At 50.2% G+C, this 17989-nt stretch overlaps 1 protein-coding gene and 1 long non-coding RNA gene across 4 annotated transcripts in view; one reads left to right on the top strand and one right to left on the bottom strand.

Moving 5' to 3' along the window:
• The window catches only part of HNF4A (hepatocyte nuclear factor 4 alpha), a 35645-nt gene that overhangs the window by 8605 nt on the left and 9051 nt on the right, over nt 1-17989 (bottom strand). Inside the window, exons 1-4 of one of the 3 annotated variants that reach the window (XM_085079430.1) lie at nt 9808-10088; nt 6023-6200; nt 4115-4209; nt 1911-2017 (exon numbers count right to left, since the gene is read on the bottom strand). In XM_085079430.1, coding sequence (XP_084935556.1) covers nt 1911-2017; nt 4115-4209; nt 6023-6200; nt 9808-9922 — 495 coding nt within the window. In that variant the 5' untranslated portion in view covers nt 9923-10088. Of the gene's footprint in view, nt 1-1910; nt 2018-4114; nt 4210-6022; nt 6201-9807; nt 10089-17989 lie in introns of those variants that run through there. The other 2 variants (XM_085079431.1, XM_085079432.1) reach the window with 2 other exon arrangements.
• On the top strand, nt 13438-17579 carry LOC146428774 (uncharacterized). The gene is made up of 2 exons (XR_014856038.1): nt 13438-14045; nt 17085-17579. It is a non-coding gene; the product is annotated as an uncharacterized LOC146428774 (long non-coding RNA).

Below are 17989 nucleotides of genomic sequence, written 5' to 3'. Positions count from 1 at the left end.
AATACTTGACATCACCCACTTTGAATTGCTAAAGACAGACTTTAAAGATAACTGTCTCCCACCTCCCACTGGCTTTTAGGTCCTTTTGGCAAAACTGGGCAAGTACAAACATGCCCACAACACAGGTCACATTTGTTACATGGCAAATCATTTGTGATTTCAGAGACAACTGGGGCCATTTCATTTGCAAAGGACAAACCTGACAGCTCTACAAGTACTGCCACACAGAGCTGGACAGAACATCTCCCCCAAACCAGGCACCCAACCTCCTGCCTGGTTCTCATGCATAGCTGCTCACCCAGGTCATCTAAAAATTTGTCCTTAGTCACTACTTTATCCTCATGCTTCTGTAAGCAATTAACTCAACCCCATCACTGCCCTCCACCTGCCCTCTGTGCTCTTGTACAACATCAGCTCTTCCTGTCCTGCTCCTGCCAGCATTTTCAGCTTGGACCCTGCCAGCCTCCCCAAGGAAATGGAATTCAAATACCACCTGCATTTTTTTTTTTTTTTGCAGGTTGCATTACTTGGAGGCTTTCCAGCTCACCAGCTATTATTGAATAAATAAGATTGTAAAAATCTCACCATGTATTACCCTAATCAGAGGGCCCGGAAGGCTTAGCAAATAAATAAAGACCTCTGAGTGAGTGACCCTAGATCTTGGAGAAAGCAGCTCCTCAGCAGTATCTTGTTCTAATTAGCCAGCCACATAAAAGTTACCAATTACCGTGCTGGAGCCTGCCTTGTTTAATGAGTCTCCTGTGCTCTGTGGGAGAGCAGGAGCTCCCCTGGATTTGTCCATGGTTGTAGTTTTTATCAGCAGACCCTGCTTGCATGTGATGGCACTGCAGAACTCTGAGCCCCAGAAATGTCCTTCCTGTGTAGATTTGGTGACTCGAGACCCCATTATCTCACACCTCTGGGGAGCAGCACCAATCTTACTTTTATAGGGTATATAAATATATTAGGATCTGCATAGGACAAGGTGAGATGTGAGATGAGATTGGATATGCTTTTTGTATACAAGATTGGCCCTTGGCCCTGCTGGCATATCCTCTCCTTAGGGAAATGGACCTTACAGTAGCCTGAGCCTAATGTGGAGCCCAGAGCACAGCATGTCCTCTCCTGGAGCATCTCCCAGGGCAGCCTTCAGGGTAATATGACCCTTGAAGCAGCATGGACTGCCAACTCAACCCCCTCTTTGTTTTCCCCAGGACACAGAGTGCTGTTCTCCCCAGCTCCCATGGAGAGGGGCAGCTCTTGCCTCCAGCACAGCTCCATCCTCATCACTTATTCTGACAGACAAACCGTCCCTGCAGGCTGTGTGTGCCCATCCTGTCCTGTGTCCTCCCAGAGAGTGCTGATCTCTGTACACCATTTGCAGTATCCAGTCTCCTAAATCAGAGTAATCTTTTCAAGGTGAATGCTCTAGGAAATGAATCTTGGCAGTATGCTAGTGGAAACGAGGAATTTCAAGCAAGCACTGGAAAAGATATCTGCATAAAACAAGCAGGAAACCGATTCCTCGTGAAACTGTGCAGGAATCCAAAATTCCTAACAGCCCATGGGGAAGGGAGGCTGCTCATGCAAGGCCAGCCCCTCATGGGCTTAGGCAGCCACAGATCTTTGGATTGCAATGATTCAACCCGATTTTCTTCCATCAGGCTCTCCAGCCTTCATGTGTCCCATTAAAGCAGAACAAATCATTGCATATTGTTACAACTGAGTTCTTGACTAAGGAGATTTAAAGGGACGGTTTCAGGTAACAAATGATTTTTGAAAAATCAGTCTTGACTTGGCAGATAAGTCACTTAGAAAAGAGGTGATAATTTGAAGACTCAGCTATTAAATACTCAGCTGGCTCTACAAGCCAGGTAGTGCCTGATGCTTTTGTAAAAAAGAAGAGGTACCTGCTGTGCCAGGGCTTCTGCATGCAGGAGGGCATTGATGGAGGGCAAGCTGCTGTCCTCGTAACTTGATCTGCGGGTGCTGATTCGGTCCCGTTCATTTTGTACAGCTGCAAGAGAGGATTTTGGCTGAGCTGCAGGTCGTTCATGGCAATGCACACCGAAAACTAGCACAGACTTTTGGCATTCCCCTTCCTTAGCTGCAGTTTCCCAGCTTCCCTGCCAGGCAGGGCGGAGGTGCAGCTGTGTCTGGTTTGTGATGGGATGCCAGTGAGAGCTGACTACATCTGGTGGTTCTGACTGCTTATTTGCTGTATTAGACTTTCCTGAGATCAGGTCGATTCAGGACCCAAACACCTGTAGGGCACAGTGGGGAGAATTTCCTGTCGATCTGAGTTTTTTGATTACATTATATGGAGTCTGAAGCGGTGGCCATGCTCATGTATCAGCCTAAAGCTGATGTGTGAAATGGAGGAGTATCTGCAAGGTTTCCTTGCCCACATGACTCTTGTGGTCTCCATTCAGAAAGCTGTTGCATTGGGTAGGTGTAGCTGGAAAACTTCTGTCTAAGCCACAATAATGAAGAGCAGAACTGCTCCTACTTATCCATCCAGAGCAACAGAACTCTCTCATACCTTATTGTAAAAGCATCCCAGGACAGATTTGAGCCCAGCATGCCTCCCTGTTTGGTCTAGTCTTGAGGGCCTGGGCTTTGAGGGGGAGGATTAGCCTGTCTGTCTGTCACGAGGCTTAGGCTGGCCGTAACTCACCCTGGCCACGCCACTCAAAGCCATCTGCTCAAATAAGCTATTGATCCATGGCAGGGGAAACAGCACAGTCCCTGCCTTAGGCTGGTGGCTCTCTGGATTGATACGTTCTCGATGTATAAATCCACCTGATAAAAAGCAATAATGAGGCTGGGCCAGGAGAAAAGCCCTGCAGTCAGCGGCTGTAAATAGGAGCTCTCAAGGTTATGCTGCTTGTTATCAGTAGCAGGCCCCCAAGTTCAGTCACGCCATGATGTTTTCCAAATGTTTGCTCAGTATTAGCTGGTCATGCACCTAATGTAACTTCTATTGAATATTAACAGACAACAGCACAGCTCTGGGCAGGGGATGAGCGGACGCTGCACGGAGAGGAGGATTCCTATATTCTTCAGGAAAAGTCAAGAAAAGCTGCTTGCGATACCTCACCCCCTTTAACCAGCAATAAATGTTCTTGCTCAGAGGTGTTCCTGCTCAGAGGTGTTCCTACAGCCACCCAGGCACCACTGGTACTTCCCTGTTGTCTTCAAGGACCCTTTTTCTCTGAAGTTTCTCCTTGAGGTGCTGTGAACTGGAAGGATCACAGGATTTCATTTCTCTGCATGGAACAACAGGGCCAAGTGCCTCCTGTTGTCCCTCAGCACACATCAGAGGGCTGAGCTCTGTGGCAGCTCCCTGCTCCTGGCAACAGGATCACCAGCAGTGGATTTCCTGCCACTCCTGAGAAGCAAGGCTAAACAAGGGCACAGTCCTGCCATGGGGACTGGTAAGGGCTGCAGAGACAGGGAGGAAGGGAAGCTGGTGGGGTGAGCGTGGGCCATGCAGGGATATCTCTGCTCTTTTCACAAAGGGTTTCATAGCAAAAATGTTTCACCTTGCTCTGAATCCTTTCTGCTGTGGCTGGAATTAAACTAAACTCTCTGCAGAGGGTCAGCAAGAACCTATATGTCTGTTAGGGAAAAAAGGCTGCAAAATATCAGTTGGGCCTCTGCTGGACTCACCTATCCAGCTGTGGATTTCATGGTGACTCTGAAACAATAGCATTGGAACAGTTTTGCCAAAGTGTTTCCAAATTTCCAGGCCTTTGAAGTTTCTGCTCCTCACTGATGTGGAGAGCATTCCCAAACCCCTCCAATGGACTGGCCGTGTGGGAACCCAGGTGATGTGTGTGTCAGTGTGAGCAAGAGTGAGCTGAAGAGCCTTGGGTGTGATTTGTGTTCACAGGCATGGGCAGCTCTGAGACACAGGCAGGGACTCTCCCTAAATCCCCCTGTAGTTGAGTCAGATCTGTGCCCAGGAGGGAACTGTGGAGGGAAGACAGGGCTGAGGTGGCTGGGCAAGTGTGCACATGGCAGGGACCAGCCTTGGGCTGCAAGGGCTTCCTCAAGCATACACAGCCAGTGTGAGTGACTGCTGCTGGGGGGGAGCCACACTGTCACCCACCTTCCTTCTTCATTCCCGCTCGGAAGCACTTCTTAAGCCTGCAGTATCTGCACTGGTTTCTTTTGTCTTTGTCTACCACACACTGCCTGTTAAACCTGCAAAGAAAGAAGGAAAGGTGTGAAGAGCAGCAAGACTGAGCCTGAAGGCAGGACCAGAGCCCCAAGCTCCAAGACATGCTCAGAGCAGGTTCCCAGATGCTCACCCTGAGAAAGGAGCCCCAGTCTGGGATTTTTCCATGCTTGTGCTAATCTGCAGTTTGTTTTTTGCACTGAACATCTCAGCCCTCCTCTCTACCTCTGGATGTTCTATAAGGACAGGTTAGACCTGAGTCACACATCAGGAGCTCAGTCTGGTGGTCTTACTCACTAACCATTAGGGCTAGGGTGTCCTTAATGGACTAACAAGACCCAGGGAAGTTAAAAGTGTGATTTAGGAGGTCTGTCCAGAGGTCAGAACCAAATTGGAAGCTGCTGTTCTAAATTAGATCCCGGCAGAATGGAGGAAGAATGCTTATATTTTGAATTTTAAAAAAAGGTAGAAGGTTGTAGCAGCCCAATTGTAAGGTTAAGGAGTCAGTTTAAGTCCCTCCATCTCTCCAGGGCTCTGTCTGGGATCTTGCACTTCAGGAAGGAGCTTGAGCTGGAAGCCACGAGCTCCTTCTCTCCAAACTTGTGTCACCAAATCCACTGCACATGGTGGGGAAAACACTCATTTTCCATGTGTGTGACTCACAAGCCTGGTGGCCACTTGCAGCATGAATTTCACTTGCAAATTTGCTCTAATTTACAGCAGATTGATCCAGCTTGCAGAGTAAAGACAAAGGAGTACAGAGCTGGGAAAGGGCTCCCAGCCATGCTGAATTCTGTAGCTTTTGAAAAGGCTTCTTTCTACTGTGCTTTTTTAAGCTCCAAGCTATGATTTGCCCAAGTGGATGCCTGAAAGCAGCTTTTAAAATATTTCTGTAGTGCATATAAAAGCCTCAGCCTCCAAAAACTGAGCACCTTGGCTTTTGTGATGAAGTTGTGGGGAGGGGGGCCCCCTGGGCAGCCAGCTTAAATAACCCTGGGGTGCAAATGATGATGTGCTTCACAGGCACTCATAAACCTTGGGCTTCCTTCTGTCACTCAGATTTTAGAGTCATGTTGTTCTTTGTGCTCTCCAAGTGGCTGTCAGGCCATCAGGAATAACCGATTCAAAGGGATTTAGACACTCTGAGCTGAGGATTCCTCAGTTTCCTCTGTGACTCTCTCTATGTGTGTGTTGCTTGAAGCAGGAAGCAAGCAGGTCACAGCTGCTGATGGCACAGGACAGCCATGGGCTACCACCAATGGCACAAGGTGCAGTATATGAGTCTTAGGAGCAACATGAGTGCTTCATCCTCAGAAATGTGCAGGTTATGCTGCCCCTCATATGCCCCTCATATGTGCTCCTCAGGCGTTCTTGTATCATGTGACAGGCAGTGACGACACTTTAGGTGGATGGCAGCCACAATTCCATCTCATGATGTAGAAGGATTGTCCCCAGGGAGTGAGCAAGGTTTGAGCTGCACTGAGAGCACTGAGTAGTGAGGTGCTAAGTCCCTGAAATAGGGCTTCTCCCCAGGCACCCTCCTGCTTGCTGGCCACACCCATGGTTGGCCATAGCCATTTGCAAGAACATGAACTTGGCCCCTAAATTATGGGGCAAGACTTCCCAGGGTGGTTACCCAGTGATCACTGGAGGGCAATCCCAAAGTCAGAGCACTCACTGACCCTTCCCAGCTGAGGGCTGAGGTCAGGCAAAGTGGAGCAGAATGCAGGAAGGATCAAGAGGATGAAGGGCCATGTTGCTGCACTTTGAGGGCTTTGCCATGCAGCTGTGCAGGGCTGTTTTGTCTGAGCCATGGCTCTCTGTGCCCTCTGTCCTTACCTGCAGGAGTACATGTGGTTCTTCCGGACGCTCCTCCTGAAGAAACCTTTGCAGCCATCGCAGCTGGAAGCCCCGTAGTGCTTCCCCGTGGCGCGGTCCCCACAAATGGCACACAGCGCGCTCACCCCGATGCTGCTGGAAGTGTTGAGGTTGGCTGCTTCTGATGGAGACGTGTCTGCTTGGGGAAGGACACAGAAAGAAGAAGACAGTGAGACAGACAGCCAGTATTTCCTAACTCAGTTATCAGTGAGAGACTTTTGGAGAAACCAGGCAGCTGCAGCATGTTTGTGTGGCAGGGGCCAGACAGAGAGGTGTGTAGGGAGAAGTGGGTGCTCTGAGTGCTTAGGTCATTGTATTTTGAGTGCACTAAAACTTCATGTATTCCATAGGGGGTGAGACCTCTCTTCCCAAAGGCCTGGCTGCAGCAGTGCCTTCAGATAAAGTGGAAGCCCATTTGCAGGAGTCACAGGGCAGAGCCAAAATTCCTCGGGGATTTGCAGACACTTTGGGCTGCAGTAGTGTGGCCAGAGAAAAAGCTGATTCAGAGTTAAAGCTGAGGTGTTACAGCTCAGGATGAGCAGCTGGTTTATGAGGGAAGTATTTGTGTTATAGCAATAAAGAGCCCAAGACAGCCCTGAGCAGATGCTGTTGCAAAAATGAAGTGACCTATTCCCTTTTCCAGTCATGGAGTTCCAGCCTGCACAGCCTTTCTTTGGGAGAACAAGACTTCAAATAAATAACCAACTCAAATAACTTCAGCTGGAAAACTCACGTGGGCAAAGGCTACCCATGCAAAGAAGGACTGATCAAAGAAAGAAGAGGTGGCACTCTAGCATGGAGGAGGCTGTAGGCTGAGTATCTTCCAGAGTATGGTAGGACCACACTCTGAAAGTGGACATTGATTTGTTTTGCAGTCCTTACAGACCAAAGGGGACTGGGACTTGCAGGGCTTTTTTGGAGGATAGGGAATTGCAGCAGCCTCTGGAGGCAAGGACATCTGAAAGGCTAAAAACCATGCAAGGGCTACACTAAACCCCTCCAGCAAGCCAAACAAACCTCAAGGCTGAAGGGATCAGCCCTCAATTCGGTTGATCTAATTGTCCCCTCCTATGTACGTTTTTCTGTATCAGCACAGGCACATCCCCCTGCCTCAGTGGAAGTGCCAGTCACGAATCATACCCAGGAGCTACAAAGCCATAGAAACCTGCTGGGATTTTTAATGCTTGAGTCTATTGGCCCCTGGTCTCTGGGTTTAGTAGGGACTCAGTCAAGGCTCACCCTAGAAAGGCCACAGCTGCTCCCACTTGGCACCCAGCAGAAAGTCCCCATGGTAGCTGCACTGTGGGTGCTGAGGCAAGTCTGGCTGGGGCAGGGCTGCATTTTTACCTTCTGTTTTGCAGAGAAAGGGGTATTTCAGCAGATGCTGCACATCCTGCTCATATTATCCCTCAGCAAGAGTAACTGGCACGGAACCAGCGGTGAGCAAGCACAGGGATTCTTGAGCCTTCCCTACCTCTGGCAGCATCTTTCATTTCTCTGCCTGCTTTCTCTCTTTCCAATTCCTTGTGTCCCTTCTGTATTTCTTCGTGAGTCAGTCTGCTGCCTCTCTGTGTCCTTGCCTGGCACACCCTGTCACGCAGCTACAGCACTACCAGTGCAAAGCTCCTCTCTCCACTCCCAAAGCCCTGAACTCCTCCCAAGGCCATCCTGGCTGTCTCTTGTCTATATGAGCAGCTTGCCTCAGAAAACACACTGTCGTTGATATATATTCTGAGGGCTCAGCTGGATGCAGGTCACTCCAGAAGGAAAGTCAAATTCCCAGTTTCAGCTAAACATAGGACTTGGATGTGAGAGGAAGAGCTGATCTGCCTGTAATCCCATTACTTGTGTATCTGACAGCCCAGATAAATCCCTTTTTAGCAATCTATCATACTGTAATCAGATGAACATAGAACAGGAAAAACTGGCACTGTTATCAAAGAAATTGCAACATCTCAGTCTAATAGCCAACAACAATTAAATTATTGCCTAATGGACAGTTTTCAAATTAAGTTCATTTTGTCAAATATATGCCAAAAATGTGGGTTCTGGCTGCTACAATGGAGTGGCTGGAGTTAAGGTAAATGGAGGAAAGAAAAAATCTGACTTTAAGTGTGAGCTCTCGCAGCTCAGCCTTGTGTTAGGACAGGAGCTGCCCAAGAGGTCCCTGAGCCTGTACGAACATGGGATGCATTTGGCCTGTCACAGTGGCAGACTTGGTCTCTGCTGAGCAGCTGCCCCGGGGCTGGAGCTACAGGGCTGTGCCATGCAGTGGCTGAGCTCTGATGTGGTCCTCGGCCAGAAAAAGAGGCTCAGGCTCTGCAGGGGAGGTCCTGCAGGAGGTGTGTCCTCCAGGGCAGCTGCTGCAGTGCCAAAGCAGCCCTGGAAGCAAGGCTTGTCCCCGACCTGGAGCTGGGCCCAGGAGGAGAGGAGTTGGTGCTGCCTGCCCCAGCTGACTCATCCACCCCTGCAGTGTCACAGCGCGGTGGATGTTGTCATTTGAAATCATTGTGTCCCTCTGCCCCATGGAGCCCTGGGTCGGGGGGTGGCAAATCACAGCCCCCTGTGCAGATGCTCCTGCGTGGGAGAGGGAGCAGGGCCTGGGCTTGTCCTGGAGTGTCCAGATGGATATCAGCAGGGCCAAAGGGGGCAGCTTTTGGCCCCAAGGCACCTGAATGGGTAGGAGCAGCCCTCAGGGGTGCAGAGGGGGCTGGGATCCACAGTGGTGGGGGGTTATTGCACAGCAGAGCCACAGCACCGCAGTGTTACACCCGTGACAAAGCAGGGCCATAACCCAAGGAAAACCCACACAGCTGTGATGGAAGAGTCCACACCACCAGCATGGCCCTGCTGGAACAGAGGTGCCCAGCAGCCCTGGTGACACAACACATGGGAGGAAGGGGCTCGAGGGCCACTTTCTGTGGCATTGTTTAGTCGTTAACCTCATATTTAGAGAGACTTTAGGGGGACTTGGAGAGGAATCTCCTGTTATCTCTGAGCATTTAATCACCAAGACTGTTTGGTCCCCAAATGACTGAGTGCCCCAGTGTTATGAATTCTGGAGGGTTAAGTGGGATCCTACCCTCCTGAAGGGATGGGAACATTTGTCTATTCTCTCAAGGTCCCCTTGTTCCTCTTACTGGGGGCTGAGTGTCCCAGCCCCACCGTGCTCCCAGGGAAGGGGATGCCACCCTACAGCCCAGCACTGCACCAGGGAAAGGCTGTGGCCTCACAGCAGCGGCAGGGGCAGTGGTTAAAATACTTCTCATAGTGATTTTCACCCTTACAAGGTGCTAAATGCCTTTCTGCTCCAGGAAAACCTAACTCCAGCTCTTGCTCTCTCAACTCTGGAGCCACAGGCACGGTTGTCTGTCTAGTGAACCATCAACAGCACTTCACCCAGAAATTTTTGGCTGGAGTCTGGGACACCCCCACCATGTTCCACCCCAGCCCGATTCCCTGGGCTGAATGTCTGGTGGGGACCTCTGATTCCACCCAGCTCCTGCTGTGTGTGCCTGTTCCAGGGGGTCTGGGCTGCAGGGCACCATCCCACTTGTACCACACACGGCTCTCCCCCCTCTATTAGTCCCTGGGGGAAAGCAGAAACCCCCCAGTGACCTGCAGGAAGCTCCCCATCTGACACCCCTGCCCTCCCTGGGAGCATTTTTCTGGCCACCCTAGGGACTTCTCCTCCTGCAGCCCCCGGCTCATCCCACCACAGCAGAGAGGAGATTGAGGGGACTTACCATTGCCCATAGCCAGCACCTGCATGTTCTCAAACTCCAGGGTGGTGTACGCCGGGTCTAGCGCTGCGCTATAATCTGCCATCTCCATGTCTATGAGGGCTTTGGAAAGGCGCATTATCCTCGGCAAACACGGCCAGATTGTACCGATTCCCTTGTCCCAGGCTATTGGCCCTCCTGCCTCCCTTCGCCTTCACTGCGTCCCCTACCTGTTGTCTTTTAATTCAGTTATTTCTCTGAAAGGATTTGCTGAGCCTCAAGGCCTATACTCCCAGAGGGGTGGAGGCAGGAGGCAGGGGGTTAATCTTTAATCATCTCACCCATTGCCGAATACTGCTGAGCTGTTTTTTTTTTTCTTTTGGTGGAGCAGCGGTGATTCTTGTTGACTGTTTATTATTGAATCTCAAGGCATTTCTGATCCTGGCTCCTGGGTGCAGGCAGCATCACAGGAACAGGCACTCACCAGCAAGGGCTATTAACCTCGATGCTGAGCTGCTGGTGTTGGTCTTAATTATACCTGGGGTGGAAAACTTTGAAAAAAACACTACCAGGAGAACAAGCTTGCTCTTCACTTCTGTCATTGCCTTCCTCTCCTCACCACTGGTTGCCCACACCCCTGTTTTTCCCTTGTCTTCCTTCCTCCATCCCTTCCACTCCCTCTTTTCTCTCCCTCACGGTCAGGCAAGGTCAGCTCCTGCCTGCAAATTTACACATTGCAATGTAGAGTAAAACATATGACTCCTTTTACTTCCCTATAAACCAAGTTTTACAGGAGCTGGATGGCCTATAAACAGATCCCATTCTGTAGCCATGCCCCCACAGCGAGCAGGGCTGAGGGGTGGCACAGACACCCTGGGAATTGCCAGGGTGGCTGGGGTCCCACAGCTGAAATCACTCTATGCCAGACAACCCCCAGCCTTGGGTTTTGGCTGATATGTATAAAAGTTTTGTGAGCCATGGTACAACAGAGCAGCAGGAGCTTTCCTTCCGTGGGTGCAGTGTCTGCCATCAGCACCAGCAGTGGTTCTGTGCCTTGCCCAGACCTGATGCTGCTGGGCTGGGGGCTGGGGTGAGCAGCAGAGCTGCCTATGCTCCCCTCCCTGGCTGCCCCTGGGCACATCACTCCTCCACTTCAGCCAGAACTGAGACTTTCCAGTGCAATTGCAAGATCATTGAGTGGGAATTTAATCGATCGCTGAACAGCACTGGCTGCATGGCGCAAGAGAAGCAGCAATTAATGATTTGGTATCAGTTCACTCTGCATTGGAAACAGCCCCAGGGTTTCGCAACCAACAGCAACTGAGTCCACACACTGCTGATCTGGGCTCCCAGTGGCTTCTGTTTGTTCTTCCCAGGCACCCCAATGCAGCCCCAGTCCCACTGGCACCACAAGATGCCCTGGCCATAGTGGCATCATAGCCACGATGTGACACCAAAGTCTCTGGTTCCACACCAGTACATGCCTTTGGGCAGTTATGCTAGTGGTGATTTGCTATTCACATTTTAGGAGGACAAGGAATTGTTCAAGCAGCCCTTTGCCCCCCAAAACCATGACCTACATACCACATCTAAACAGCTCTTCTACCCTGAGGCTACAGGTCTGCAGCAGTGAATCTGAGCACAGGGGAGAGCCCCTGCTTTCTCACTTGCGAATGGTGATAAATGACCCTTTGCTGCAGGGAAAACAGTCATTTGGTCAGTGCTCCTGAGGGACAGGCCAGAGCTCATGTGCTGGTGGTTCTTCCTTTAGGCAGATACAGTCCTTGCCAAGAATTGGTTTTATGATGTGCAGGCTGGGATGGAGATGCAAAAGCAGAGCATAGCTCCCTCCATAGCCTCCCTCATCCCAGGCACCTCCATCCCAATCCCAGCCGGGCCACAGTGATCCCTTTGATTAGATAAATGCTACAGACACCAGGTCAAATATGTGCAGGATTTGCCACAGCGTCTAGTAAAATATCGTAAAAGCAGGGCCCATTTTGCTCTGCTCAGCAAAACAAACCTTTTGCTTCAATAGCCTGCTGAGCAAGGAGGCTGCAAAGGCCATTTGCTTCCCGGGCAGGAAGGATTAAAAAGGGCCAGGAATAGAAATCAGGGAGGCAGCGTGTGCGGGAGAGCGGCAGATAAGGAGCAGGGAAGTTTGGAGAGCATAAGGTGGCTCATGAGGCTGGGGCTGTCAATGGGACGTGGTGTTTTCCGCCCAGGGTTGTGTTAACTGTTGTTTTCTCACTGCCAGTGTCCCCTGTGGGTCACCAGTGCCCCCTCCAAATCCCTCCTGTTGGTGTGGAGGTCGAGGGCCAGACCAGCCAAGGACACCACACACTTCCTTTGCCCCGGAGAAGGGCTCTGATGCAAATGCATTGGCTGCTCCCTGGGCACAGGCTGTTGAGGGAGATGATGTCTCCCCTGGGATCTTCTGCCTGGGGAATCCTCGTGTCCCCCTGGCATCCTTGTGTGGTGAGTTTTGGGACTGCTTGCCAACGTAGTCATGGCTGGCCAACAGGACCCCACAGCCCTGTAGCTCTTTTAGGTGGGAGATATTTGAGTCAGTAGCTGCTTGTGGGGCTCTTTCAAACACTTCTGGTTATAGAAGATGTTTTGGCATCTTTATCCCACAGATAGACAACTCATAGCTGGAAGACCCTCACTGATAGGTGAAGGCTGCTCCCAGACCAGGTGCTCTGGGGAAGTTTAGCTCCCAGATCTTCTCCTCTCTCCTGTCCCCATTTTCTGTACCCTCCACCCACCATTTCCTATGTCAGGACATGGTTGTAAAGGAGGCCATGACATACCTCTGGGGCATGAGCTGTTCCGTGTCAAGTGATTATTTAATTTTTATCTGTTGAGCAGTAAATCCTTTCCCACATCAGCACATCATGACACTAATTCTGCCTTATCTATATATCCCTGACTGGAAAATTCATGCAAACCTACAGGGGATTCCCTGAAAATAAGATCTGTGCTTCTCAGTAGATGAGGATCAGGAAACAGAGCATTTAATAGAGCATTTTTGGTAAGGATGTTGTCACCTACTGTCCTTGCTAGCTCTGCAAGCCAAGCAGGTGACCAGGCTCCTCTCAAGGGGCTCCTCCCTGTTCCTTCTTGAACAGGGTATTGTAGAATCAGAGGACAATTGATGTTGTAAGGGACCTCAGAGTTTCTCCTGCAGCCTTCTGCTGGAAGCAGGGCTAGCTGTGAGAGCAGCATGGGTTGCTTGCAGCTTTATCTAGTTGGGTCTCAACCACCTCCAAGTATGGAGAGCAGCCTCTCCAGCCAGCTGATGCTTGACTATCCTCATGGTTAGACACTGGCTGAACCTCTCTCCAGTTTTTACACCCCTTTATCTCCAGCCAAGCAACCTGTAAGGAGCCTGGCCCTGTCTTTTTGCTGTCCCTGTGTGTGTTATGCTCCCCCAGTTCCTGCTGGCCCATCTCTCCCGCCTGATGCAGGACACAGCCCTGCTGGCCAGTGGATCAACCAGACCCCCCAGACTGGGGTGGCCTGCAGACTTTCTGAGCATGGACCATGACCAGGCTGCAGCCTGGGGCCCTCCTGCCCTTTGTTTTTCTCTCTCACGGCTCTGCACTCTTAAGAAATACTCAGCAGAAATGCCAGTGCCCAGAGCCAGCAGGACCAACCTCCCCTTCCACTGGCTATCGCAGCCCTGACTCCAGATCTCTCCTCCTGTGTCACTCACAGCTCCAAGGCTGCTCTAGAGCTGGAATATTTCACGTGTTTTTGGGTTTTTTTGTCCCACATGCACACAAAGCAGAGATGGGCTCAGGTATTAAAGCTCTCCAGCACAGCAAAGCCCTGAACACAGTCAGGGCCCTGCTCAGCCCATCACTATTTCACCAGCGAGCTGTGGGGAAGCAGGAAGCCCAGTTACAAGACAAAGAACAAAAGTCCCAGGGAAACGTCACCAACGTAGTCATCTCCACACATGCAAAGGTCCCTTCTGCCTTTTTTTTTTTCTCCCCTTTGAAATTTCAAATTCCAGTTTGTGGACAAAGTCCTGCCTATGTGAGAATATAGATCTCCGACCACTGACCAAACTCCACTTCAAGCAGTCCTGAGGACTGCTCTTCCCCTTGCCCACGGATGTGTCTGCTCAGTCCTTGGATCTGCCAGGATTGTGCTGAAAATTTTGCACTGGAGCACAGCACTGGTACTTGCACAGAGTGGATTTTGCACTTAATGTCAGCAGCTTCCTTTCTGGGAAGAACCTCGGGAATAACCAGGTAGGAGCCTTATCACCTGCAATCCATTTGGCCAGCCATCATGGATAGAAAATAAGAAGGAGAAACAAGGGCTTCCATTGTGCTTATACCAGCAATTTTAGCTCATCATTTAAATAAGGGAAGGGGGGGGGGGGGAAAAAGCAGCTTCAGAGGGGTTGAAAAACAAGAAGGAACATGAGCTTGTAGAGGCAGAACCACTCCGTATGGTTAACTGATAACTCCAATTTGCCTCTTCCCTCTCATCTTTTCTGATTCTCCCAATTAAGCTCAACTTATTCTCATGCTAATCATTTCTTGACCTGTTTATTCTGCATTAAAAAATTAACAGAGAGCAGTTTACTGCATGACTTGCTCACACAGAACTGCTACAGATTAGCAGGCATGCTTTAAGCCCCTACACAGGACTTTTGGGTCTCGCAGCCAGCCTGCACAGCTCGAGGATGAGCTTTTTTTCCTGTTTTTAAAGAACAGCTTTTTCTAAAGTCAATATGAACCCCCCTCCTTTCATGCCTTGAGTATATTTGCTCGGTGACTATTTCCAAATGGAAAAGATAAAGCCAAGGGCTTGTGTTTTGTCAGACTTTTTGTAAACAGGGGTATTTAGGCCATACTGTCAAACCCTCCTGCCTTCTACCTTGGTGTGCTCTGACTCCAGAGCAGAGTTGTCAGTGTGTTAATAAGCAGCTCCAAGGAATTTGCTGGGGCTGGGGGGCTTCAGGTCACTGCAGCTGCACAAGACCCCAGTTTAAGGGGCAGATCTTTGCCTCTGCTCTGGCATATTACAGACACACAGATGGGGGTCTGCTCCTGTGTCCCTACCCAGAATGTCCCCAGGAGCTGTGAGAAGCCTCCAAGAAAACAAATGATTCAGCAGAGGTTGTTTAGGTCTGTTTGCCCCTTGCCAGCTGCACACAGCACATCTGTGCCCCAGCAAAACACTTTGTGGAGGTGAACCAGAATGATCCACCAGCTCCATCCAGGGAGGTGCATTGGAAAGATCCAGCAACAAGAGGCAGGAGGAGACCACAGTGCCAGACCCTTACTTGGGGAAAATGCAATCAATTTTATCATCCTGTTCAACAGCAATCGCTCTTGGTGATTTACTTTCCCCAGGGCTGAAGTGTCTGTCACTGGGGTTGGGGACAGATGCTGTTTGGAGCTGGGGGTGATGCCCAGGACAGGCAATCCCTGAGCAGACCCCAGATGCACTGTCACTGATGAATGTGTGACGTGTGGTGGCACCCTAGGCTCCCCAGCACAGCTCAGGGTGACAGAGACAGTTTCATTGCAACCTTAGGCTGTTTCTTACCAAAGTTATCAAAAAGTGGTCAAACCAACTAATATTGTCCTGGTCCCCAGACCACAAAATCCCTGTATGGAGAATCAAGGCAGTTTTTGGGTATGGGGAGGAGATACTTTAAAGAAGGTATAAGACTCTGCCTGAGCTCCCCTCCAGAAGCAACATGTGCATTTCAGCCAAAGCTGGGATGATATTGGGCCTGGAGGCAATTATTGGAGCTGAAATAAAAAGCTGCTCTGCAAAAGTGGTGGGGAAAGAACTGCAAACATGGGGACAGACAGACCATTTCAGCATATACTGCTCTGGTGATAACACTGTGCTTGCCTTTCATCCCAAGACCAGAAAGGGCTTTATTATCCTGCCTAACAAGGGCTCTGAACTCTTGAGGAAGTAATTATTATTTCTCTTGGGAGCTGTTATTATGCAAGGACAGTAAATGTGAGCTGTTCCCAGAAGAGCACCTGTACTCAAAAATGCCAGGGCATTTGCTGATGTGTATTTGCCATCATTCTGCCTGCACTGCAGCCCCTGAAAGCAGCATCTGGCCCTGGGACCTGCATTTTGGCAGTTGTGACTCTGGAAATCTGTCTGCTCTGTTTTCATGTAAAATCATGCAATGAGCCCAGGACCAAGAGAAGGAAGGGAAATAGGTTCTTGTTCTCCCATTTCACCACAGGCTGCAACTTGGCCTGAGCTACAGCTTCCACCACTGATCCCACTTGCCCCCTTAATACCCTACACCACGAGCACTGCACTCCATCCAAACCCCAACCCAGCAGAGAGCCAGACACTTTCCTGCTAAACATTCTCTCCCGCCTATTTGGGAGGAAGTCCAGAAAGGCTCTGGCTTTGCCATGTGCTGTTCCAGGTTCACTGACTACACTGGCAGAAGCTTGGCTGAAATCCAGTGGTTTAAGCCCCATTTAAATGGGGGAGCAGGAGCCTCAGAGAAGCAGCAGCGTTGGAGAGAGGGTTTACTGCTGGCAACAAACACCTATTTCTCATCATGCCTTGCCAGCTCACACATTTAGTGTGGCAGGGATCTCAGCAGCCCACTCCAGACCTGGGGAGAACTTTTTAGCAGGTGGATATGATTCCTTTGGGCCTGAAGTAATCTTGAAGCTTCCCAGGAAAAGGATCCCTACTGAGCTCACACTCTGGCAGGCAAGTGAGTCTCTCCCTTCAGCCCTGCCAGCTGTTTGCAGGGCTTTTGCATTTCATTGACTTTGTACATTCATTATACACACATGAAACAGCCCCTGAATCGTTCCAGCTGTGGAGCAATAGGTGAAGGAGGAGAACAGCCAAAATCAACAATGGTTACACATCAAGTTTTACCCTTTTTTTAAAAAAATTTTAAATATCCTTTTGCAAAGGTGGGTGCATCAGCAAGCCACGCCTGGAAGTGACCTCCAGTGGCTGCTGGGGCTCTCGGGATCAGCCCTCTCTTGAAATTAGGGCAAAAGACTGCAGTGCTGCTGAGGGGTGGAGGGAGAGCTGCAACAGGGCAGAGGTATCAGGGGGACATCTCAGGACAGGGCTACATGTGCCTGACAGGAGGCAGCACAAGGAAGGAGGGAGGCTGCCATAGGTGGGAGCAGTGGCAGGTCTGAGTGGGGACAGGTAGGCTGTGCATGGAAAAAAAGAAAGCACAATGGCATGGTAAGTGAATATTTGAGAGATTCTAGTTTCTGGAGAAAGAAGGAAACAAGTTAGTGCAAAATGCTTTTTCTCTGCAGGAGTGTGCCTGAATAGCCTGCCTTGTTCCCAATGTCCTCAACGGCCAGAGTGCAGCAAGGGGTGAGTGGGAGCCAGACAGCACTCAGGAGCTCCACATCCATGACAGCTACACATCCATCACACACCCTCCTATGTGCCACGACCCTCCTGTCCACTGCCAGAGCAACAAAAACACAGCAGAAAGCAAGGTATGGGAACATGGGAGCCTTCTGCATGCAAGATTTGTAGCATGTGGGGCAGCAAGGGCAGGGGATCACACATCCCTGCAGTTTCAGAAACCCATGGCCAGGACACTGCAGGCCCCACTGCTTAGCTCCCAGCTAACAAACATTGCAAACTGCTAATTAGCCTGTGAATATTGAACCTATGTCTCCAATCCTGGCTAACACTATTGTTTGTCCCTTTACATTCCTGCAAGACCCAGTGTGATTGGCCTTTTGTATCATAAAGAAATTAAAATATATTATGACCATAAACTACATCATTTGAGGAAATGAACCACTTCTAGTAAACATATCATGGGACGCTGAAGCCATGAACTTTCCTAAATCAATTGCCAGCTGATAAAAAGAGCACAGGTATTGCTGGGAGCAGCCCCCAGTATGTGACTCCCCGCTCATCCTGTGGGGTGGTGACTGGTGGTGCAGGCTACCCCAGGAGGCACAAACCCCACCACCAGCACAAGCCCTGGTTGGGAGGAGCTGCTCAAGCAAGAGCAGCACCATGACTTTTGCTGAGTCCTGGAGTGGAATGGAGGCTTTTGGGGGTATTTTGGGGGTGAGGCTTTACAAGGCAAAGGGGTCAAGGGTTCAGGAAGCACCAAACATGTCCAAGTTCCTCAGGGTGCAGGAAGTGGTCTGCAGGAACTTGGACATGTTTGGTGCATCCTAAGCCCACCCAGCCT

This window comes from Lichenostomus cassidix, chromosome 20 (genome assembly GCF_008360975.1).
Source record: "Lichenostomus cassidix isolate B80296 chromosome 20, HeHo_3.0, whole genome shotgun sequence".
NCBI lineage: Eukaryota > Metazoa > Chordata > Aves > Passeriformes > Meliphagidae > Lichenostomus > Lichenostomus cassidix.
The sequence above is the reverse complement of the archived record's forward strand: the minus strand, read 5'-3'. Positions and strand labels throughout refer to the sequence as shown.